General features: G+C 43.5%; 1 protein-coding gene across 1 annotated transcript in view; it reads left to right on the top strand.

The window, feature by feature from the left end:
- Window positions 1-2403: 2403 nt before the first annotated feature.
- The window catches only part of LOC127454702 (potassium channel subfamily K member 16-like), a 117136-nt gene continuing 94152 nt past the window's right edge, over window positions 2404-25387 (top strand). The window contains exon 1 of the mRNA XM_051722070.1: window positions 2404-2442. Coding sequence (XP_051578030.1) covers window positions 2404-2442 — 39 coding nt within the window. The remainder of the gene's footprint in view (window positions 2443-25387) is intronic.

The raw sequence follows: 25387 nt of genomic DNA, 5'->3' as shown, positions 1-25387 counted from the left end.
AATAATCAGTTAAAACAATTATATGTTTCCTTGAAGTGTTTCTCAATTAAGTAAAGATTGCTTCAAGTTTTTTTAAGTAGGACCTTATGAAATCATTTGTATTTTTTTCTAATTTATTTTCCATTTTCTGTGTTTTTGACAGTAGTTTCTTACCTCCGGATAAGACGTCGGTTAAGTGGCCCAGTGTGATTATTAAAGGGCAAATTCTGTCATCTATTGCAACAAACATGCTTATGTGCAGTGCTCAGAAAATGTGTGGTTTTTAGCATGAGTGGCTTCACACATTTACTTTGAAGTGCACAGCACATGCAGACTGTATATTTATTTAATTAAAATTGTTTTAAATAAAATTCACAAGTGAGTCCATAGCACCTGCATTCCTGTTCAAAATTATGAATGTTGGAACAATATGTCCTTGCAGTTGTCCAAAAATAAGTAAACTGTTGATGTGCAGCCCCATCTCTCAGCAAACCCAGCTCTCTTTTCAGGATGATCATACATTTAAGGGACTTTTTTTTTTTTTAATTTTTTTTTTTTTTTTTTTTTGAGTGTAGAGCAGCAAGGGGGCGATATTTTAGTACTAATGTCTCTTTCAAGATATTAATACTTTAATCATAATTTATTCACATGCTCTCTGTTTCTGATGCCGAAAAACTAATTAATTTGCTCATGACCTCAAGACTAGATTATTGTAAATGCATTAATAGGAGAATGTCCTGCAGGTTCAATAAATAAACTCCAATTGGTTCAAAATGTGGAGGCTAGAGTGCTGACTAGAACCTAGAAATATGATCATACTGTATCAGCCCCATTTTATCATCGCTAAATTGGCTTCCTGTTAAATTTCGTATTAATTTTAAAATTCTGTTAATTACTGTAGGACAGTTCAATGGAAAGGAGGAGGCGAGAACCGGCTTAACAATATAAATAATAGTTTAATGATTAACTTAAACAAAAAGACAAACACAAATACATGCTGGACAGCTGCCTGTAACTCTCTCGAACTGCCGCCTCCGATCGCCTTTATCCCTCTCGGGCTTGATCAGCCTGATTAGGGGCGGGTGTACAGAATCTGGCCCCGTCTGCCGGCAAGTCATCCCCACCTTCCTGGATCTGGGAGGGGACAAGGGGAGGGAAACAACAACAACAAAATAAACACAGTACTTGTACACCGTAACGGTGATGATACCAATCTAAAACACAATACTAAATATTTAAAAAGAGAGGGAAAGGCCAATGCGGAGCGGCAGTGGGAGAGAGAGGAGAGAGAGAGAGAGAGAAAAAATAATAATAATTTACTCGCCAGTTCTCCGATTCGCCGTAGCCTGGTCCTCGGCCACTCCTCCACCCTCTAGTGGACGACAGCTGTGCCTCCCCGGGCGGATCGGAGGCAGTCCTCCAGCCCCTGGCTGACGGAATGCCCTGCCGCATTTTCGGTGGACGGAAGGGGTCTCCCCCGCCCCTGGCAGCGGTTCTCCCCTCTCGCGGTCGGCGGCCGTTCCTCCACTCTCAGGTGGCCGGGCTCCTCTGTCCCCCGGCGGATGGCCGCGGCTGTTCCGTTGGGGTGGATGGTAGTGGCAAGGACTCTACTACGGCTCATCCCTCCTCCTTCCCAGGTTGCAGCATAAGTGTAGGACAGTTCAATGGAAAGGAGGAGGCGAGAACCGGCTTAACAATATAAATAATAGTTTAATGATTAACTTAAACAAAAAGACGAACACAAACACTTGCCGGGCAGCTGCCCGTAACTCTCTCTCTCTCTCGAACTGCCGCCTCCGGTTGCCTTTATCCCTCTCAGGCTTGATCAGCCTGATTAGGGGCCGGGTGTGCCAAATCACGGCCCGCCCCGCCCCGCCCTCCGCCCTGCCACAGTTACTTACAAAGCTTTGAAAGGGACTGTACTTAAGTGACCTTCTATCACACTATATTCCATCACTTTCACTACGATCACAAAATTCTGGCCTGTTAATAATACCAAGAATATAAAAATCCACAAAATGAGGGAGATCCTTTTCCTTTTTGTCTCATAAAAGTCTTCCTAGCATTGTTCGGGAATCAGACATACTCTCTCAGTTTAAGTCTATACTAAAGTCTCATCTATTCAGCCAGGCATACACTTAATTTATCCATCAACTCATAGTTATGCTGCATTTGTCAGGTCTGCCAGAACCAGAAAAACTTCTCATATATTTTATAAATTTGCTTTAAAGTGAATGGCCTCTACGCTAAAAAGTTTCTATTTGTTTCCCTGTCTCAATATCGGGATACATATCCTAAGCTTACCAGAGCCTGCCAGACCCAGCTCAGGTCCTGCCTTATGTCCGACTCCCACTGCTATGTGTCACTGAGTGATGATGACTAACTGCAGAATGTGCCAGCCAGACATCAATTTAGTGTACTAAGATGGACTTCATGGAGGATGAACTGCAGCCAACTCCAACCGTAAGACATGGGATATTTCACTGGCCACTGCCTGAACCTTGGACTTAGGATGGACTTCACCGAAATGAACTGCCACAAGTTTCCAGTCGAACTGCGATGTACCTCACACTGATCTCTGCCTGCGTCACCTTGGTCAAAGGATGGACTACACTCACATTGTCAATACATAAACAAACAATTAATTGCCAGCTAAAGCCTTTATCAGCAAAAACAACAAAGCACAATGCATCTGTGTGCACTTCTGCAGTTAATTCAGTATGGACTTCAAAGACACTTAGTTATTAATCTTACAGTTCATACAAAATCATTTTGTTTAAACATTGGCACCTAACATTTACTTGGTTTACTAATTTAAACTATGACTTGTGCTAGACATAAATAACTAATATTGGCTAATAACTAATACTAATATATATATATATATATATATATATATATATATATATATATATATATATATATATACACGCAAGTTGAAGTCAGAAGTTTACATACACCTTAGCCAAATACATTTAAACTCAGTTTTTCACAATTCCTGACATTTAATCGTAAAAAACATTCCCTGTCTTAGGTCAGTTAGGATCACTACTTTATTTTAAGAATGTGAAATGTCAGAATATTAGTAGAGAGAATTATTTATTTCAGCTTTTATTTATTTCATCACATTCCTATGTGGGTCAGAAGTGTACATACACTTTGTTAGTATTTGGTAGCATTGCCTTTAAATTGTTTAACTTTGGTCAAACATTTTGGGTAGCCTTCCACAAGCTTCTCACTATAAGTTGCTGGAATTTTGGCCCATTCCTCCAGACAGAACTGGTGTAACTGAGTCAAGTTTGTAGGCTTCCTTGCTCGCACATGCTTTTTCAGTTCTGCCCACACATTTTCTATCGGACTGACGTCAGGGCTTTGTGATGGCCACTCCAATACCTTGACTTTGTTGTCCTTAAGCCATTTTGCCACAACTTTGGAGGTATGCTTGGGGTCATTGTCTATTTGGAAGACCCATTTTCGACCGAGCTTTATCTTCCAGGCTGATGTCTTGAGATGTTGCTTCAATATATCTACATAATTTTCCTTCCTCATGATGCCATCTATTTTGTTAAGTGCACAAGTCCCTCCAGCAGCAAAGCACCCCCACAACATGATGCTGCCACCCCCATGCTTCACGGTTGGGATGGTGTTCTTCGGCTTGTAAGCCTCACCCTTTTTCCTCCAAACATAACGATGGTCATTATGGCCAAACAGATACATTTTTGTTTCATCAGGCCAGAGGACATTTCTCCAAAAAGTAAGATCTTTGTCTCCATGTGCACTTACAAACTTTAGTCTGGCTTTTTTAGGGTGGTTTTAAAGCAGTGGCTTCTTCTTTGCTGAGCAGCCTTTCAGGTTATGTTGATATAGGACTCTTTTATTGTGGATATATATACTTGTCTACCTGTTTCCTCCAGCACAAGGTCCTTTGCTGTTCTGGGAGATGATTTGCACTTTTCACACCAAACTACGTTCATCTCTAGGAGATAGAATGCAGTATGATGGCATGGTGTTTATACTTGCGTACTATTGTTTGTACAGATGAACGTGGTACCTTCAGGCATTAGGCATATCATTAAAAGTGCTAATATGAAATCTGTTGAGTGGTTAAAAAATTTGTTTTAATGAATTCAACCGAAGTGTATGTAAACTTCTGATTCAGTATATATATATATATATATATATATATATGGCACAATCTACAATCACATTTTTATCAAACCGCACAATGATGGCTAAGAAATGTCAGCTTCATTTTCATTTTGAAATGTTATTTGTTGTGAAAAGCGCTATACAAATAAAAATAACTTGACTTGACTTAATCCTTTACCATCCAAACTATCCATCTCCAACTCAGCAGGATAAAGCATATATGCATCTGGTAGTTTCTATCATTGGCCTTCCAAATCCTCTGATAAGGAAGGACACAATGGGTTACAGATAACCATTAATTAACTCTATTATATGTATATGTGCAGGTGGTTACTTATATATTCCAATAAGCAGACAATGCAAAATGATTGGGTGATGTGAAAGGAAGGAGATGAACTGACCCTGGGAACTGTTGGGCCTCATGTATTCAGATAGAAGACAAAGGCAGACCTAACACAGTCATAAAACCTAACTCAGGCCCCCACATAAGTCATAAATCTTACTGATAAAAACCACACCAAAATCAAACAAAGGGAGTCAAAAACAGACTACAAATCCCATGAAGCCTTGCTCACTAAAGGATCAAACTCTCAACTCCTATTGGATGAGGCACACGACAGAACGCACCTCAACCATGACATCATCAGGAGTAGAAATACCTCTGAAATGCTTCCAGGATTTGCTTCCAGCAACTTTGCTCGCCGTGTGTAGATGCAGCTCATCGCTGCTCTCAAGTGCAGCCTTGTGGCACAAGGAAGTAACGTCCAATTTGAAACTGTGCATATAGTTTTGGCATTGAAATTCCAATCCATGTAAATCCTCAGAACCTCAAAATAGGATTTATCCTCAGTCTACCATCATAGAAAGGCAGAATATATACAGACTAGTATTTAAATCCATATTTAATGTTGGTTTTCAGAGAGGTAATGCACACATTCACCTCAAAACACCACCAACACTCGCCTACCATGATGAGGACCCCTCGCTCTACCTTATCCCTAACCTAAACATGTGTACCAAGACAAAGGACATTCATTGGGTTTGTCCAAATGCAACCCCTTTGTTAGAGAGGTGACTAACTACCTCCCTGAACAAGTGTCAAGGTAGCATGCCCATCAAAGATGAAGGAACAGAGACAAGGGTAGAGCGAGCAGGCAATCGCTGGCTCATTAACACACCAGCTACCGAAGTCCCAATGTCATACAACCACCATGATACAGCCATTAAACTGACACTACCTAACCAAACGGTGTTCTTAATGGTTCCCCAAGGAGCCACCGTGCACATTGATGATATTGTCCTCCATCATCTCAACGTCAACAAACATGACGCAGAAACTGAGATTATGGACGCATTTAGAGGTCACAACCTCACCATTGATGACACCCTTCAACAGCAGCTTCAGGCTGAAGGGATGAAATTAAAGATCAATCTCAAACCGACTGGCTTGACCACTATTTTTCCTAGTCACATAAGCAGATTGTTATCTAACCAAGAACACCCTATCAGTTTGGTTGGCCTCTGGCTCCTCCTTAGTGGTTGGCTCATCGCAATTATTGCCCACACCATGTACAGGTACATTCAACACCTACAGGCCAGACTGGACTCACTTCTCATACAGCCGCGTTTTACACACCAGTCTGAGCCCATCCCACAGGTTAACCCCAATCATTTCCAAGGATAAGCCTTTTAACCTTTAACCCTCCTTTCCTCTAACATATTGTTCCTAGTAACCAATGTCAGGTTCTACTTTGATTTTGTGTTATGACCAAAGAACAACAAAGGATTGTGTTACAGTTAATGCTGTGTCTTCCAATAACTTGAAATGTTTATGTGTGATGAATGTAGTTTAGATTTAGCTAGAAGTTCTATGCCCAGATGTGCATCAATCTCTGTCCAGATGATAAAGCCTCTATGAACTCTAATGAACTGTATGGACTGTGCAACCGTTTTCTTTCCTATCAGGAATACATGGATGGCGTAACCCACAGGTTACTGTGAACCGACAAGAACTGTTCAGCCCTTCAGTTGCTCTAAAGATGCTGGACAACAACCAACTCTTCAGACCAAAGGGGGGAATGTTGGGCCTCATGAATTCAGATAGAAGACAAAGGCAGGCCTAACACAGTCATAAAACCTAACTCAGGCCCCCACATAAGTCATAAATTTTACTGATAAAAACCGCACTAAAATCAAACAAAGGGAGTCCAAAACAGACTATAAATCCCATGAAGCCTTGCTCACTAAAGGATCGAACTCTCAACTCCTATTGGATGAGGCACACAACAGAACGTCCCTCAACCATGACGTCATCAGGAGTAGAAATACCTCTGAGATGCTTCCAGGATTTGCTTCCAGCAACTTTGCTCGCCGTGTGTAGATGCAGCTCATCGCTGCTCTCAAGTGCAGCCTTGTGGCACAAGGAAGTAACGTCCAATTTGAAACTGTGCATATAGTTTTGGCATTGAAATTCCAATCCATGTAAATCCTCAGAACCTCAAAATAGGATTTATCCTCAGTCTACCATCATAGAAAGGCAGAATATATACAGACTAGTATTTAAATCCATATTTAATGTTGGTTTTCAGAGAGGTAATGCACACATTCACCTCAAAACACCACCAACACTCGCCTACCATGATGAGGACCCCTCGCTCTACCTTATCCCTAACCTAAACATGTGTACCAAGACAAAGGACATTCATTGGGTTTGTCCAAATGCAACCCCTTTGTTAGAGAGGTGACTAACTACCTCCCTGAACAAGTGTCAAGGTAGCATGCCCATCAAAGATGAAGGAACAGAGACAAGGGTAGAGCGAGCAGGCAATCGCTGGCTCATTAACACACCAGCTACCGAAGTCCCAATGTCATACAACCACCATGATACAGCCATTAAACTGACACTACCTAACCAAACGGTGTTCTTAATGGTTCCCCAAGGAGCCACCGTGCACATTGATGATATTGTCCTCCATCATCTCAACGTCAACAAACATGACGCAGAAACTGAGATTATGGACGCATTTAGAGGTCACAACCTCACCATTGATGACACCCTTCAACAGCAGCTTCAGGCTGAAGGGATGAAATTAAAGATCAATCTCAAACCGACTGGCTTGACCACTATTTTTCCTAGTCACATAAGCAGATTGTTATCTAACCAAGAACACCCTATCAGTTTGGTTGGCCTCTGGCTCCTCCTTAGTGGTTGGCTCATCGCAATTATTGCCCACACCATGTACAGGTACATTCAACACCTACAGGCCAGACTGGACTCACTTCTCATACAGCCGCGTTTTACACACCAGTCTGAGCCCATCCCACAGGTTAACCCCAATCATTTCCAAGGATAAGCCTTTTAACCTTTAACCCTCCTTTCCTCTAACATATTGTTCCTAGTAACCAATGTCAGGTTCTACTTTGATTTTGTGTTATGACCAAAGAACAACAAAGGATTGTGTTACAGTTAATGCTGTGTCTTCCAATAACTTGAAATGTTTATGTGTGATGAATGTAGTTTAGATTTAGCTAGAAGTTCTATGCCCAGATGTGCATCAATCTCTGTCCAGATGATAAAGCCTCTATGAACTCTAATGAACTGTATGGACTGTGCAACCGTTTTCTTTCCTATCAGGAATACATGGATGGCGTAACCCACAGGTTACTGTGAACCGACAAGAACTGTTCAGCCCTTCAGTTGCTCTAAAGATGCTGGACAACAACCAACTCTTCAGACCAAAGGGGGGAATGTTGGGCCTCATGAATTCAGATAGAAGACAAAGGCAGGCCTAACACAGTCATAAAACCTAACTCAGGCCCCCACATAAGTCATAAATTTTACTGATAAAAACCGCACTAAAATCAAACAAAGGGAGTCCAAAACAGACTATAAATCCCATGAAGCCTTGCTCACTAAAGGATCGAACTCTCAACTCCTATTGGATGAGGCACACAACAGAACGTCCCTCAACCATGACGTCATCAGGAGTAGAAATACCTCTGAGATGCTTCCAGGATTTGCTTCCAGCAACTTTGCTCGCCGTGTGTAGATGCAGCTCATCGCTGCTCTCAAGTGCAGCCTTGTGGCACAAGGAAGTAACGTCCAATTTGAAACTGTGCATATAGTTTTGGCATTGAAATTCCAATCCATGTAAATCCTCAGAACCTCAAAATAGGATTTATCCTCAGTCTACCATCATAGAAAGGCAGAATATATACAGACTAGTATTTAAATCCATATTTAATGTTGGTTTTCAGAGAGGTAATGCACACATTCACCTCAAAACACCACCAACACTCGCCTACCATGATGAGGACCCCTCGCTCTACCTTATCCCTAACCTAAACATGTGTACCAAGACAAAGGACATTCATTGGGTTTGTCCAAATGCAACCCCTTTGTTAGAGAGGTGACTAACTACCTCCCTGAACAAGTGTCAAGGTAGCATGCCCATCAAAGATGAAGGAACAGAGACAAGGGTAGAGCGAGCAGGCAATCGCTGGCTCATTAACACACCAGCTACCGAAGTCCCAATGTCATACAACCACCATGATACAGCCATTAAACTGACACTACCTAACCAAACGGTGTTCTTAATGGTTCCCCAAGGAGCCACCGTGCACATTGATGATATTGTCCTCCATCATCTCAACGTCAACAAACATGACGCAGAAACTGAGATTATGGACGCATTTAGAGGTCACAACCTCACCATTGATGACACCCTTCAACAGCAGCTTCAGGCTGAAGGGATGAAATTAAAGATCAATCTCAAACCGACTGGCTTGACCACTATTTTTCCTAGTCACATAAGCAGATTGTTATCTAACCAAGAACACCCTATCAGTTTGGTTGGCCTCTGGCTCCTCCTTAGTGGTTGGCTCATCGCAATTATTGCCCACACCATGTACAGGTACATTCAACACCTACAGGCCAGACTGGACTCACTTCTCATACAGCCGCGTTTTACACACCAGTCTGAGCCCATCCCACAGGTTAACCCCAATCATTTCCAAGGATAAGCCTTTTAACCTTTAACCCTCCTTTCCTCTAACATATTGTTCCTAGTAACCAATGTCAGGTTCTACTTTGATTTTGTGTTATGACCAAAGAACAACAAAGGATTGTGTTACAGTTAATGCTGTGTCTTCCAATAACTTGAAATGTTTATGTGTGATGAATGTAGTTTAGATTTAGCTAGAAGTTCTATGCCCAGATGTGCATCAATCTCTGTCCAGATGATAAAGCCTCTATGAACTCTAATGAACTGTATGGACTGTGCAACCGTTTTCTTTCCTATCAGGAATACATGGATGGCGTAACCCACAGGTTACTGTGAACCGACAAGAACTGTTCGGCCCTTCAGTTGCTCTAAAGATGCTGGACAACAACCAACTCTTCAGACCAAAGGGGGGAATGTTGGGCCTCATGAATTCAGATAGAAGACAAAGGCAGGCCTAACACAGTCATAAAACCTAACTCAGGCCCCCACATAAGTCATAAATATTACTGATAAAAACCGCACTAAAATCAAACAAAGGGAGTCCAAAACAGACTATAAATCCCATGAAGCCTTGCTCACTAAAGGATCGAACTCTCAACTCCTATTGGATGAGGCACACAACAGAACGTCCCTCAACCATGACATCATCAGGAGTAGAAATACCTCTGAAATGCTTCCAGGATTTGCTTCCAGCAACTTTGCTCGCCCTGTGTAAACGCAGCTCATCGCTGCTCTCAGGTGCAGCCTCGTGACACAAGGAAGTAATGTCCGACTTGAAACTGTGGCCATACAATCTCCATCTCGCTGGACGAGTTGAGATTACTCTGTGTTCCACCGAACACTCTAACGGATCCGAAGGAGACCACCAAGCAATCCGCATCTTCATCCGTTTACCTGCAGAAGTGAAGAGATAAAAGATTTCTCTTCCATCTTCAATCAAGTCGACGTTGCTGATTTCTCCGCCAGCCTGCCGAGAATCAGCAGCCGTACCGCCCGCTGACAGAGCGAGGAAACGGCCTCCCATCATCACCCGAGCCTCGAGGAACTGAGTCTGAGTTAAAGGACGGATGAACACACATTCTGCATCCTCATGCGATTCAAGTAAGAGGTTTATGTCTGGGCAGAGATAGAATATTATAGTGTGTTATTCTTGTGTATCAAGGTTATTGCTTGTACAGTTTACGGACCGCCATGTCCGCTCATTATTAATATTCAGGGTATTAATTATCACGAATTTGATTTGCTGTATTGTAGTCCAACCACATTGGGCTGTTGTGCATTTCCACCATCGCAGGTGAGACCGGCAAGTTTTTCCATATAAGAATCAAAGACCGCGGGACAGTTTACGAGCCGTCCAACGCGTCTCGGAGTGATAAACTAACAGATGCTTTCTCTCCCACGATCGCGATATCGGCTTTGGGGCCATCACTTAATTCTCTCTCTCTCTCTCTCTCTCTCATACTAACCACACACACACACACACACGCGCGACCCCTCACAAACATTCTGGCACACATTTTTGGCTAGTAGATAGCTTCGTGATAAAGCTCAGCTTTGTCCCTAAGCTACCATTGACTGGTTTCTCTTGACCCACATTCACGGCCATATTCCCTGGCCGGAAGTCTCGCGTGACATACTCTCCACGAGATTCACGTCCGCCATTTTGTGCGCGTCCCTCCTTACACACACACACACTCTCACACACACACATTATGTGTTATAGGATTATTTTAGTTTCCATATCTAATCATATCACTGTTTAGTTTGTAGTTGGAAGTTGGAAGTTTATTGACTGCATTGTATTAATTATTAATTGATATTACTGCATAAATAAACTTTGTTATATTACACAGAGAAGTGTTTTGGTTTGTTTAACATACACCTGTATCATGCTGACGGGATGTCAGTGCTCAGATTCAAGCCTTCATTCATTGTTTTTTTTTCCGAAAATCGATATTCTTTAGATGTTGATTTTCCTAAGAAAACAATCTAATATTGAGACTGTTATACTATCTGGTTATTAGTCCCTGATTCCAGGGTGGTGCCCCGTCAAAATTAATCCTTATTAATATTCTGTTGATTTTTGATAATTGATAATTAACTTTGATGATTGTTGAATTTTAATTCATAAGCTAGTGTTAATTTTAATTAATGTTTCATCGATGTTAACAATTAACGATTATCTTTGATAATTGTTGATTTAAAGGATTAGAAAAAGCTAACATTGATTCTCATCAATGTTCTATTGATTTTAATAATTAATAATTATCTTTGATAATTATTAATTATTGCTGATAACCAAACCCGCTCCTAAACGTAGCACACTACATTTACTGGAGCCCCATATGAGGTTTTAATGAGTTAGATTCAATTAATTAATTTAAATATTAATTAATAACTAAAGAAATAATTACCAATTATTTCTGATAGTAACACTGATTTAAACAACCAGTAAAGCCCTACATAACCATCTCAAAATAAAACAGAGGGGACAGGTTCATGGCTATCTTTCATTTAATGTATCATTGCAAGAGAAATGAAATCTATTATAAGATTACAAAGAGTTTTTTAGTTTATATTTTAGCAGTAGTCCCACTCATCATTTGCCCAGTGAGGCTCATAAAATCAGAGCTCTGGGCTCCCTGTAATACAATACAAGACTAATCGATAAGAAAGAAATGCAGCAAAACAGAAATTTGAAATGGTTAACAAAATGTATTTTAATATCATGATGAAAATGTTTGTATAACACACCCAGCTGTGGGTCAAACTCAGCCAGCATTCCAACAGGGCTGATTTGACTTTCTCCCCTGGAACTCAGTGCAAAGCAATTCATAAACAGAGATTTGTTTAAGTGTCAACACAAGACAACAACTCCAGTAGTACTGATGTCAAGGGCCATATAAAGTAGCTATGGCAGGGTGTTTCCTCCATTTAAAATTTTTCAGCGGCCGCCTAAGCAAACTTTATCATACTCATCTTGCTTTCATGCTTTATAAGCGCTAAATACGCTTCTTATGTGGAATGCGCATGTGTGTGTGGGGTGATTGAAGACTGGTTTCGGGATTCACCGAGAATCACTCACACAAATTATGCACACTGCTGTATCATACTGCATCTCTGGAACACGCAGGTGCACGTGTCAACAAAGCATCCCTCGATATGTGAGCTCCAGTGACAGGATAGCGCAAAGCGGATCACATGCTCGATTAAACTGATCCCTTGATATCGTGGTGCAGATGACACAACTTCTGTGACCCATCTGAATTCTGCATGATAATTTTATATTTCAAAGAGCTATGGGGCAGTTCAATCATTTTAAATGCCTAGAAGGCACTGACATTCTGAACTGCACAGATGAGGGAAAAAGAAAACATCTGCCCTACACCAGCATCAGTTAGAAGACTTTTAACATCTACACATCACACGCTTACTAACATTTTTCACAGTAAATTTTGACATAATTTTTCACTTCAACTGTGACAGTTGTATTAAAAAAAGTTACATTTTTAAATGTGTTTAGGCTATTATTTTTTCATACAAATAAGCAGTTTATTTATTTTTTAAGAAAGACTAACTACCTAACTAGCCACTATAATGAGGAGCAATCCATTGTCTTTCCTGAATTATGGCATTACAAATGCAACTGTTAAACAATTAAAGATCTATGGTACACATAAAGGCAAGTACAATGTAAAATAAAAGTCTGGACCTTTATAAAATATGAACAAATTCATGTGTAATATTTTAATACATTTCCTGTTCTGATGATGTTTGAGATTAGGAAACACACTGGCCTGGTTTGGCTGCAGATATTCCTAGAATAAAAATGATTCCCAAATCATTAGGACTCTGATAAAAGTAAAAACAATAACTGCAATGGAGTAGGAAACAAACATTTTCACCATAGAAAGCACAGTCCCAATTCAGTAAAGTGGTTTACTCATTAATGTTATAACTAGCCATACAGAAAAAGGTGCTAGTTTGATTTCCCACAGTACATTGAAGTCCAATAAATAAATAAATAAATAAATAAAAATAAATCACATATAGTGGTGTGAAAAAGTGTTTGCCTCCTTCCTGATTTCTTATTTTTTTTGCATGTTTGTCACACTTAAATGTTTCAGATCATCAAACAAGTTTAAATATTAGTCAAAGATAACAGAAGTAAACACAAAATGCAGTTTTTAAATGAAGGTTGTTATTATTAAGGGAAAACAAAATCCAAACCTACATGGCCCTGTGTGAAAAAGTGATTGCCCCCTAAACCTAATAACTGGTTGGGCCACCCTTAGCAGCAACAACTGCAATCAAGCGTTTACGATAACTTGCAATGAGTCATTTACAGCGCTGTGGAGGAATTTTGGCCCACTCATCTTTGCAGAATTGTTGTAATTCAGCCACATTGGAGGGTTTTCGAGCATGAACTGCCTTTTTAAGGTCATGCCACAGCATCTCAATAGGATTCAGGTCAGGACTTTGACTAGGCCACTCCAAAGTCTTCATTTTGTTTTTCTTCAGCCATTCAGAGGTGAACTTGCTGGTGTGTTTTGGATCATTGTCCTGCTGCAGAACCCAAGTTCGCTTCAGCTTGAGGTCACGAACAGATGGCCGGACATTCTCCTTCAGGATTTTTTGGTAGTCAGCAGAATTCATGGTTCCATTTATCACAGCAAGTCTTCCAGGTCCTGAAGCAACAAAACAGCCCCAGACCATCACACTACCACCACCATATTTTACTGTTGGTATGATGTTCTTTTTCTGAAATGCAGTGTTACTTTTACGCCAGATGTAATGGGACACACACCTTCCAAAAAGTTCAACTTTTGTGTCGTCAGTCCACAGAGTATTTTCCCAAAAGTCTTGGGGATCATCAAGAGGTTTTCTGGCAAAAATGAGACGAGCCTTAATGTTCTTTTTGCTCAGCAGTGGTTTTCGTCTTGGAACTCTGCCATGCAGGCCATTTTTGCCCAGTCTCTTTCTTATGGTGGAGTCATGAACACTGACCTTAACTGAGGCAAGTGAGGCCTGCAGTTCTTTGGATGTTGTTGTGGGGTCTTTTGTGACCTCTTGGATGAATCGTCGCTGCGCTCTTGGGGTAATTTTGGTCGGCCGGCCACTCCTGGGAAGGTTCACCACTGTTCCATGTTTTCGCCATTTGTGGATAATGGCTCTCACTGTGGTTCTCTGGAGTCCCAAAGCTTTAGAAATGGCTTTATAACCTTTTCCAGACTGATAGATCTCAATTACTTTCTTTCTCATTTGTTCCTGAATTTCTTTGGATCTCGGCATGATGTCTAGCTTTTGAAGATCTTTTGGTCTACTTCACTTTGTCAGGCAGGTCCTATTTAAGTGATTTCTTGATTGAGAACAGGTGTGGCAGTAATCAGGCCTGGGTGTGGCTAGAGAAATTGAACTCAGGTGTGATAAACCACAGTTAAGTTATGTTTTAACAGGTGGGGCAAACACTTTTTCACACAGGGCCATGTAGGTTTGGATTTTGTTTTCCCTTAATAATAACAACCTTCATTTAAAAACTGCATTTTGTGTTTACTTGTGTTATCTTTGACTAATATTTAAACTTGTTTGATGATCTGAAACATTTAAGTGTGACAAACATGCAAAAAAATAAGAAATCAGGAAGGGGCAAACACTTTTTCACAACACTGTATGTGATGACTGTCTATGTCAGCCACCAGCAAAGACCATTTCTGACCCAGGAAAACCCCTGTATGGCCCTGCATATTGAACAATAAAATGGCAAAAGCTGGCTGAAGTATGTTGCAATCTAGACCAGACCTTATGCCATTAAATAAAAGATCAGGCTACACCAAACTTTTTGACAACATGAAAAATACCAAACCAAAAAAATGCTTCTCATTTAGCCAATTAAGTAAGAACACACACGTGTATGCTTGGTTTCTCTCCCTAATGCCAAATGAGCACTGAAAGAATGTTTTTCCATGCACTCCCAAACGAATGGAGAGAAGGATGACTTAGTTGCTAAGACACGAACTAGAAGACCATTTGCGTATATTTATGACCCTGGGCCATTGTTTACCTCATACTTCCTGGATGCAAATATCAGATCTTTTCCATGTTTATTCATCCTGGAAGAGAGGCAAACAACAGTCAGAGACGCTCTGGCCCCATCAGGCCAGGCATGTCCTCAACCACAGGCTTACTTAAGGTCTTTTGACCTTAAGAGATCCTGTGTACTTGGAAGTACTTTGAAAAGGATGTTGAGAGAATTATGTTAATTTTAATATTTGTTTAATATCTCCAGAAATACTAAAATAAGATTGAACTAGATTTTAATTTTCTTAATGAAATGTGAGTGTTGTTTGCACATGCATTGTCATTGTCATGATGCTATGAAGTTGCACATTGCTATGAAGTTGCTAAGGTGTTCTGAGTGGTTTTTAGACAGCCTGATTTCATGAAATGTATGTGACAATGGCAACATTCTTGCAAACCAAAATTACGTGCTCCATTACATGATTGGCAGCAGTTTCCCATTGAAATGTCCAGCGAGGACACCAAAATCGAAAAGATGTAATCAGACAAGGTTTTTAAGGTGAATATTAGATGGATGTTTTAATGAGTAAAATGTGCATCCCTAACCTAAAACTTTAACCTTAACCTAACCAAATAGTGTTAAAAAAAATATTTAAATGAGAGGTGAACAAAACAGACATCCTTCAAGTTTCAAGTTTATTTTATATATAAAGCACATTTAAAACAACGGTCATTGGCCAAAGTGCTGTACAGTAAAATATATAGAAACAAAAACACACACAAGGAAATCAACAATTTGAACATTAAAACATAAAACACATAAAAAGATGATCTCAGGCTGAATTAAAGGCCAGCGAGTAATAATAAGTCTTAAGCCTCTATTTAAAAAGAGTCAAAGTAGGAGCCTGCCTAACATGCAGAGGAAGGCTATTCCAGAGCCTTGGGGCTGCAACGGCAAAAGCACGGTCCCCCCTATGCTTCAACCTAGCCCTGGGAACAACCAACAACATATGGTCAGCAGACCTGAGTGGCCTTGATGGAACGTGAGGTTGGATGAGATCTAAAAGATAGGTCGGACCTAATCCATTTAATGATTTTTAGGCGAGCATCGCGATTTTAAAATCAATCCTGAAATGAACCAGGACCCAGTGAAGAGAAGCCAGCACTGGCAAAATATGTTCCCGTTTGCATGTCCCTGTCAAGAGGCGAGCTGCAGCATTTTGTACCATTTGCAGACGTGAGAGGGAAGCCTGACTAAAACTGACATAGAGGGCATTACAGTAGTCCAACCGGGAAGAAATAAAAACATGTATAATTCTTTCAAAATCTTTACAAGACAAAAAAGACTTAACCTTAGACAGGGACTTCAAATTAAAAAAGCTAGATTTTACTACTGGGTTAACTTGTTTATCTAATTTAAAATCACTATCTATAATAACTTCCAAATTTCTTACAGCTGGTTTCACATACTTGCTCAGGAAACACTGGTCAGTAACTGAGGCTACAGAGGAGCCATTTGAGCCCAAGACCATCACTTCAGTATTCAAGTTTTGATGTCATCAAGGCAACTCATCAGTGGTTCTATGGAATTTCCATCCTTAAGCTTCAGAGGTCAATAAAGTTGGGTACCATCAGCATAGTGGAACGAGATGCCATATTTCCTAATAATAGATCCTAAAGGGAGCATATATAGGGAGAACAGAATCGGTCCAAGAATAGAACTCTGTGGGACCCCACAAGGAAGGGGTGCTGATGAGGTTACAAAGCTGCCAGAGCAGACTGAAAAGCTTCTATCGGACAGATAAGATCGAAACCATTCCAGAGCAATGCTTTTAACAACAACACAATGCTCTAAGCAAGGAATTAGAATATTATGGTCCACCGTATCAAAGGCTGCTGTAAGGTCTAAAAGCATGAGTATAACAGAGTCATCTGAATCAGTGATTTGGAGGAGATCGTTAAAAACGTTTAAAAGGGCAGTTTCAGTGCTATGACGAGCTTTAAAACCACACTGAAGAGCCTCTAGAAGAGTATATCTTTCCAGAAAAGATTGTAGCTGATGAAGCACCACTTTCTCCAATATTTTAGATAGAAATGGAAGTTTGGAAATAGGTCTAAAAGGTGAAAGGTCGGAAATGTCCAAACTGGGTTTTTAATCAATGGTTGCACTTGAGAATTTTTAAACTCTGAAGGCACAACACCTGTAGCAAGACTACTATTTATAATTAGTTGGATCATTGGTCCAATAGTTTCAAAAGTCTTTTTAAAAAAGCAAGGAGGAATAACATCATTTGGGCAGCCCAAGGGTTTCATATGACCGACAATTTCTTTCAAACTGGAGAGAGACACAGGCTCAAACTGGTCAAAAACAGCAGAGCAAGTTGTAGTAACTGAAGGGTCATAAGAAGAGGGAGAAATGTGTGCTCTGATAGAGGCAATTTTCTCTGCAAAAAAGTGTAAAAACCTATCACAGGTTTCTAATGAAAAAACACTAGTTTGAGGAGCATTAAGAACAGCATCAATGGTATTAAAAAGAACACAAAGTTTATGTGAATTTCTTAAAATTATATAAGTAAAATACTTTGTCTTATCTGCTTTGACAGTTTTTTGGTACCTATACCAGTTTTCCTTTAGAATGTTAAAAAATACCTGTAGCTTATTCTTTTCCACTTGCGTTCTGCTTTCCTGCACTCTCGTCTGACAGCGCGAGAAGTGTCATTTAACCTAGGTTCATTTTTGGACTTCACACGCTTCATTTTAAAAGGAGCAACAGTATCTAAAATGCTATTGCAGTTGGAATAAAAATGTGATAGTAACTCCTCGGTATTAGAACAGGGCAGGGACATAGAGTGCATGTGGACAGTATATTGATAAACAGCAGCGAAATGTATAGCAGTGGAGGGGTTAAAAGCTCGACAACGATGAGCAGGAACACCGATGCCAAAACATGATATGGCAGAGAAATATCAAATAAAACAGGCATGTGATCGGAAAACACTTCATCACATAAAACAAAATTAAATACAGATAGTCCACAAGAAAAAATAAGATCCAGTGTGTGCCCACCTTCATGCGTGGGACCTGTTACAGACTGTACCAGGTTAAAAGAGTCTATGAGATTTAAGAATCTCTAACCAGCGGCCTAGAGGGGCAACATACATGAATATTAAAGTCTCCCACAATTAAGACGTTATCATATTTTGATACAAAAACAGTCAGAAAATCTGAAAAGTCATTTATGAAATCTTTGTTATATTTAGGAGGCCGGTAGATCACAGCATATAATACCGACTGGGAACAAGCCAGTTCAAATAAATTTAATTCAAAGCTAGAGTAGGACTCCAGCGATAGTTGTCGACAGTTAAACTTATTTTTAAACACAGTTGCTACTCCTCCACATCAACCAGAAGACATCGGAGTGTTAAATAAAGTACAATTCGGCGGAAGAACTTCTGAAAAAGTATTTGACTCACCGACACTCAGCCAGGTTTCAGTCACACACAGAAAATCCAGTTTATGGGAAGTGAAGAAATCGTTCAGAATAAATTATTTGTTGACTAGTGATCTTGCAATTACCAGTGCTATCCTGGTTTGAACCGGGCCTTTTGACGGCAGGGGTTCCCGCTCCAGCGGCCGGAGGCTTCGGGCATTCATGCCACCTCTGCAAAAGTGAGGTGAGCGCATTTGGGGAAACAGGACCTCCTCGTCCGGACCGACCACCAGTACCAACCATGTGTAGACAGGGTCCAGAGAGCCCCAGAAGAGAAAGCGGCAATGGTCCATATGATACAGGTTATTAACAGAGGCCGAAGCAAGGTAGACTCTTGATTTCACCAGCAAGCCACTCCGTTTGCCCCGGCACCTACCACGTCTCCTCCGAGGAAGAGGAACCGGAGCTCGGCAGAGGTACGCTGGTATCCCAGACAGGAACGGTGGGAAAAAGTTTTTCTGGCCCCCCAGATCGCGGTTTATCATATTTGCACTAGCCTGTCTGATATCTAACAGTGCTTGGCTATCATACATCAGTAAAGAGTCGACATATTTGGAGAAAAGTAACAAAAATAACACAAACATAAACAGGCGCCATCTTGCAAGCAATGCAAGGGCTACCATAGCTTAAATCAACACCTAAACTTAACCGATTACATTAACATTAAAAGCACATTTCCTGAAGCAACCACGTCATTTTGTGTAGCTTCTATGACCCTTTCACTTCACTTCACTTTTGTTTCGAGTGTGCTTGGCTGTGATCAAATGATGCGTTAGAGTAAAAGTGTTTTGATACAATATAATAACATAGCAGGGTGTGCGTAATAGAGCAAAAAATAAGTGTTTATAAATTCATAAACAACCATAGTACCCGTGATTTGTGAGAAAGTGAATAAAGAGCACAGTTGTTGTAGCACCTCTAGCGTTCGTTTTACCAGGAAACCACAACAAAACTTAGAAAGCAGCAAATAAAACTCAGTTTGCAAAAATGAGACAAGGTTGTTTTTAGATCATAGCTATATTTAGCTAAGGTGTTCTGAAGGGTTGCTGGGTGGTTTGCTTACAGGCAAAAAGTCAGATTTTTTTATGCAACATTTTTATAGTCCAACAGTCAAATATCGTGATCTGATCACCACACGATTTGAGGTATTATTCATGTCTGTAGCATAAATGGTACAGGGCGGGTTACGGACAGAAGTATAATACATAGTGTTAGGAATTTGTTCAAATCCCTATTCACCGAGCTGATATTTTTATTATATATATATTTTATTATTTGTATTGTGCAGCACGTATAGCTGACCATTATTCTTGTTGCATAGCACTGTTCTGTTACTGTTTACTTGTTAGGAATTATTCATCTGTTTAATGTGATGTCACTGTATGACCACTGCACCATATTTGTGACCAAAACCTAGTCATTGTGGGATGTCTCAAAACTTGGAGAATCTACAGCCTGACCTAACAACATTGGCAGCGTTTTTGCAAAATTAAATTACAAGAATCGCTGTATCCCAGATGAAGCTACAACTGTACATCACAAAAAAAAAAAAGAATTAAATGTTCTCCTGAACTTTTAAATTAACTATACCTCAAAGAGTGTGAACGTCCTGGTTACTTTCGTAACATCTGGTGGTGTGTGACGGGTAGACCGCTTGTGCCTCGTAGCCAGAACACCAGGCCGTCACATAACCTTCCCCAGTGTGAGTCCCCCAACAAGTCGACTGCCCAACTATAGGGACAGGCTAGCCCAGCCCTCTCTTTTCTCCCCAAAAAGAGTGGAATTTGTTAACTGACTGGGAGCCATAAGTGTCTGCATCAGGGGGTGTCTCTCCCAAGGGGAAGACACCGTGGAGACCACACCCCGCCCAAAAAGGGGGGGGGGGTATTTTGAGTGGAATACGTCACATGTGACGAGGTCCCATGGTAGGTCCAACCCAAAGGGGGAGGTGTTTCTACAGAGCATGGCGACCAGGGGCAGAGGGGCCTCTGCCCAAGGAAGATGCAGTTTGCTGACAGGGAAACAATTTTGCGGAAAATGTCACATGGGGTCGCACATGTGGAGCACCTACCTCAGTACAGGGGCTCATTAGCGCACGTACTGGGCCAGTCAGTGTGTTTCTCCGCAAACTCAACTGCCAGAGGGCTAAGGAGGAAAGTCATACAGGGATCACAGTCTGTGAACATGACTAGGAGTCAAGAGCACACATCTTCATCTCAAGGGAGGGGAAAGGCACTATGCGCAAGCGGTACACCCGGCCAGCTGTCCCGGAACTTACCTGCTCGTGCCTGCCAATACACGGGATGAGACTGGCTCAACCCGGAGATTGTAGAACCTTGCAAAGGTGTTGGGTGTTGCCTAGCTCGCTGCTCTGCAGATGTCTACTGGGCCCAGGAGGCCACCACACTCCTGGTAGAGTGGGCTTGTAACCCCGCAGGTGGTGGCACACCCTGAGCCTGATATGCCATTACGATGGCGTCAATGACCCAGTGGGCGATCCTCTGTTTGGAGACAGCGCTTCCTTTCCGCTGTCCACCAAAGCAGACAAAGAGCTGCTCGGAGATTTTAAGGCTCTGTGTCCAATCCAAATAGATGCGTAAAGCTCGCACTGGACACAGCAATGCCAAGGCTGGGTCTGCCTCCTCCTGGGGCAGCGCTTGCAGGTTCACCACCTGATCCCTAAAAGGGGTCATGGGTACCTTGGGCACAGAGCCCGGTCGGGGTCTCAGGATCAAGTGAGAGTAACCCGGACCGAATTCCAGGCACGATTCGCTGAATGTCCCCTACCCTTTTGATGGAAGTGAACACAGTCAGGAGGGCAGTCTTCAAAGAGAGTGCCTTAAGCTCAGCTGACTCCAAGGGCTCAAATGGAGCTCCCTGCAGACCCCGAAGGACTACAGAGAGGTCCCATGAGGGGACGAGGTGCGGTCTGGAGGGATTCAACCTCCTAGCACCTCTCGGGAACCTGATGATCAAGTCGTGCTTCCCCAAGTACTTACCATCTACTGCATCATGATGAGCCGAAATAGCGGCTACGTACACCTTCAAGGTGGAGGGGGACAGCCGCCCCTCCAGCCTCTCCTGCAGGAAGGAAAGCACCGATCCGACCGCGCATCTCTGGGGGTCTTCGCATCGGAAAGAACACCACTTAGCGAACAAACGCCACTTCAAGGCATACAGGCACCTCGTAGAGGGAGCCCTAGCCTGGGTGATCGTGTCTACCACCGTGGGTGGTAGGCCACTTAGGTCTTCCACGTCCCGTCCATGGGGCCAGACGTGGAGATTCCAGAGGTCTGGTCATGGGTGCCAGATGGTGCCCCGTCCCTGAGAAAGACAGTCCTTCCTCAGGGGAATTCATCAGGGCGGGCTGTCACGAGGAGCATGAGATCCGAGGACCATGTCTGGGTGGGCCAGTAGGTTGCTACTAGGACTGCCTGCTCCTCATCCTCCCTGACCTTGCACAGGGTCTGTGCAAGTAGACTCACTGGGGGAAACGCATATTTGCGTAGTCCAGGGGGCCAGCTGTGTGCCAGCGCATCTATACCAAGGGGCGCCTCGGTCAGGGCGTACCAAAGCGGGCAGTGGGAGGATTCCCGGGAAGCAAACAGGTTTACCTTTGCTCGACCGAATCGACTCCAAATCAGCTGGATCACCTGAGGGTGGAGTCTCCACTCTCCTCTGAGGGTAGCCTGACATGACAGCGCATCCGCTGCGGTGTTGAGGTCACCCGGGATGTGAGTGGCTCGTAGCAACTTGAGGCACTGCTGACTCCAGAGGAGGAGACGGCAGGTGAGTTGTGACATGCAACAGGAACGTAGACCACCTTGATGGTTGATGTAAGCTACCATCACGGTGTTGTCCATCCAGACCAACATGTGCTTGCCCTGGATCAATGGCTGGAACCTCCGCAGGGCGAGCAGTACTGCCAACAACTCTAGGCAGTTGATATGCCAACGCAGCCGCAGGCCAGTCCAGGTGCCAGCGGCTGTGTGCCGGTTGCATCCGGCGCCCCAGCCCATCTTGGAGGCATCTGTTGTAACCACGACGCACCTGGAGACCTGCTCTAGGGGAACCCCTACCCGTAGAAATGCAAGGTCGGTCCAAGGGCTGAAGAGGTGGCAACAGATCGGCATGATGGTCCCACAATGTGTCCCATGCCCATCTCGGGACTCAAGTCTGAAGCCAGTGCTGAAGCGGTCTCATATGCATCAACCCGAGAGGTGTGGCTGCCGCTGAGGATGCCATATGCCCCAGGAGTCTCTGAAAAAGTTTCAGTAGAACCGCTGTCCTCTGTCTGAATGCCTTCAGACAGTTCAGCACCGACTGTGCACTCTCGTTTGTGAGGTACGCTGTCACTGAGACTGAGTCCAACTCCAAACTGAGAAAAGAGATGCTCTGAACCGGGGAGAGCTTGCTCCTTTCCCAGTTGACCCGAAGCCCCTGAAACTGGGCAGGTGCCTGGCGAACTGAATCGCATAGCCGAGTCGGACGGTCCGGGTCAGCCATCACGACGGGTTGGAAAGCACGAGCCATGCAGCCAAACTCCGGGCGAGGGGGACCAAGGGAATGATCACATCAGACGTACCGGCAGGTGGGGCCTCACAGCGGGGCGGGGCTCAAGGTGCCACGTCGAGGGGGCTCGAGCCCCGTGGCCATGCTGATTCCAGGGACATCAAAGCACTTACCTGGCTCCTGCCGCCCACCATCAGATTGGCCGAGGAGGGGGGAGGAATCTCGTCCCGTAGTCCACCAATCCCATGTGGGCGTGTTTGTGCAACAGCTGGGCGCACGGGGCGGGGGGTCCGCCGCTGGAGCGCCATACCTGCCAAAATGGGATGGTGGACGGTGGTCGTGATGACGGCTGACCCAGGAGACGAGGGAACCATTCTCTTGTCAGGCTTTGGGTGCCGCAGCCTTCTGGTCATGCGGCGACAAAAGATTCTCCTCCCGGCCCTCCACCGGGGGATGGAGTGGTCTGTCAACCAGCCCCAGAGAAGTGGGTCTCCTCGTCCCTGGGTCGCCCATCTCGGGGGTGGTTCGAAGCCTTCCTCAGGTTCTTAGCGGCTGGCCGCGAGACGGGTGGCATCTGCTTCCTGCGGAGGGCTCCACGCCGGAGCTGGGCCACGGGGGCGGGCTGCTGCGGAGCCGGTGTTGTTGCTGCAGGAGGACGCCCTTGGCGACGAGCAGACAGGGTGCGGGGTCTTAAGCCACGCCGGGGCAGGATATGTTGTAAGGCCTCCATCTGCTTCTTCACCGCCGAGAACTGCTGGGCAAAGTCCTCGACGGCATTGCCAAACAGGCCAACCTGGGAAATGGGGGCATCAAGGAACTGTGCCTTGTCCGCCTCTCCCATCTTGACCAAGTTGAGCCAAAGGTAGTGCTCCTGGACCACCAGGGTGGACATCGCCTGCCCGAGAGACCGCGCCGTGACCTTCATCGCCTGGAGAGAGAGGTTGGTCGCTGACCGCAGTTCCTGCATCAATCCAGGGTCAGAACTACCCTCGTGCAGTTCTTTTAGCGCCTTGACTTGGTGTACTTGTCCAGTGGCCTACATTCATCAGTGATGACGTAAACCTACAGGCCCTTATCCACCTGGGGGATCACCGAATACCCCCTGGGCGCTCCACCATCAAGGGTAGTGAGAGCGGGGGAGCTGAAAGACCGGGACCGGGCAGTAAAAGTTGCCTCCCACAATCTTGTCAGCTCCTCACGCACTTCTGGGAAGAAAGGAACGGGGCGGGGCGTGGCCGTGGGTGGTGCCCCGAGCCCAGGAACCAATCGTCGAGCTGCGAGGGTTCAGGGGAGAGTGGAGGGTCCCACTCTAGCCCGACACACGCAGCCGCCCGGGAAAGCATGTCCATCTTACAAAAGCAAGCCACGACCACAACGTTGCCATGGTCATGTTCTCGCAATGAGGACATGACTCATCCACGAACGATGTCTCTGCGTGGGCAGTGCCCAGACACGTAAGACAGCGATCGTGGCCGTCAGAAGCAGAGAGATAACGACTGCAACCAGGAATAATATACAAATGGCAAGGCATCTTTAAAAAGATGTTCCGTGTGTGTGCCGTTCTTTTTGTGAATGAAAATATACTCTTTTAGAATATACTCTCTTATTTTTGCTCTGCCGAAGTGCCCAGGGGTGTCCTCTGCACTCCACAGGTGCAGAGGGGGAGAAGCCGCTGAAATGCGCCATAAATACAGCAGTTTTGAGGTGTGTCTTTGGAGGGAATTGAATTCAGTGCACTGAATACAACCGCTCGGTTCCGAACAGAAAAAACCTGAATGAGTGGTTGCATACCAGCTCCTTTTATACCCATATGTCCGGGGGAGTGGCATGCAAATTCCACTCGCCAATTCTCATTGGCCTTTTTTTCAAAAAAAGCAGAGGTGTTTGGGACTCCCAAGAGTGACCCCTAGTGTCACTAAATCGACACAACGTCGAGTGAGTGACAGATAGGGAACACAACAGTAGCTATACTCTATCCTTCTTCAACATACAGTAGGTGTGCTCAGTTGCTTTCTGTGTAATTCTTCTTGAGTTGACATTATTTTGGCTGCTATAAAAGTAGTTCTTACATTCATTGAGATCCAATCATCACAGACGTTTTGTAATATTGTGACCAAATCAGAGCAGAAAACAACACAAACATTTGTAACTATTGAATGAGAGATGTTTACAACAATACACTCACCAGTCACACATCAGATTCATTAGTTTTCAGAGATAAATGGTGGATAACATA

Source organism: Myxocyprinus asiaticus, chromosome 17 (assembly GCF_019703515.2).
Source record: "Myxocyprinus asiaticus isolate MX2 ecotype Aquarium Trade chromosome 17, UBuf_Myxa_2, whole genome shotgun sequence".
Taxonomy (NCBI): Eukaryota; Metazoa; Chordata; class Actinopteri; order Cypriniformes; family Catostomidae; genus Myxocyprinus; species Myxocyprinus asiaticus.
This window is presented reverse-complemented; position numbering and strand designations above follow the sequence as displayed.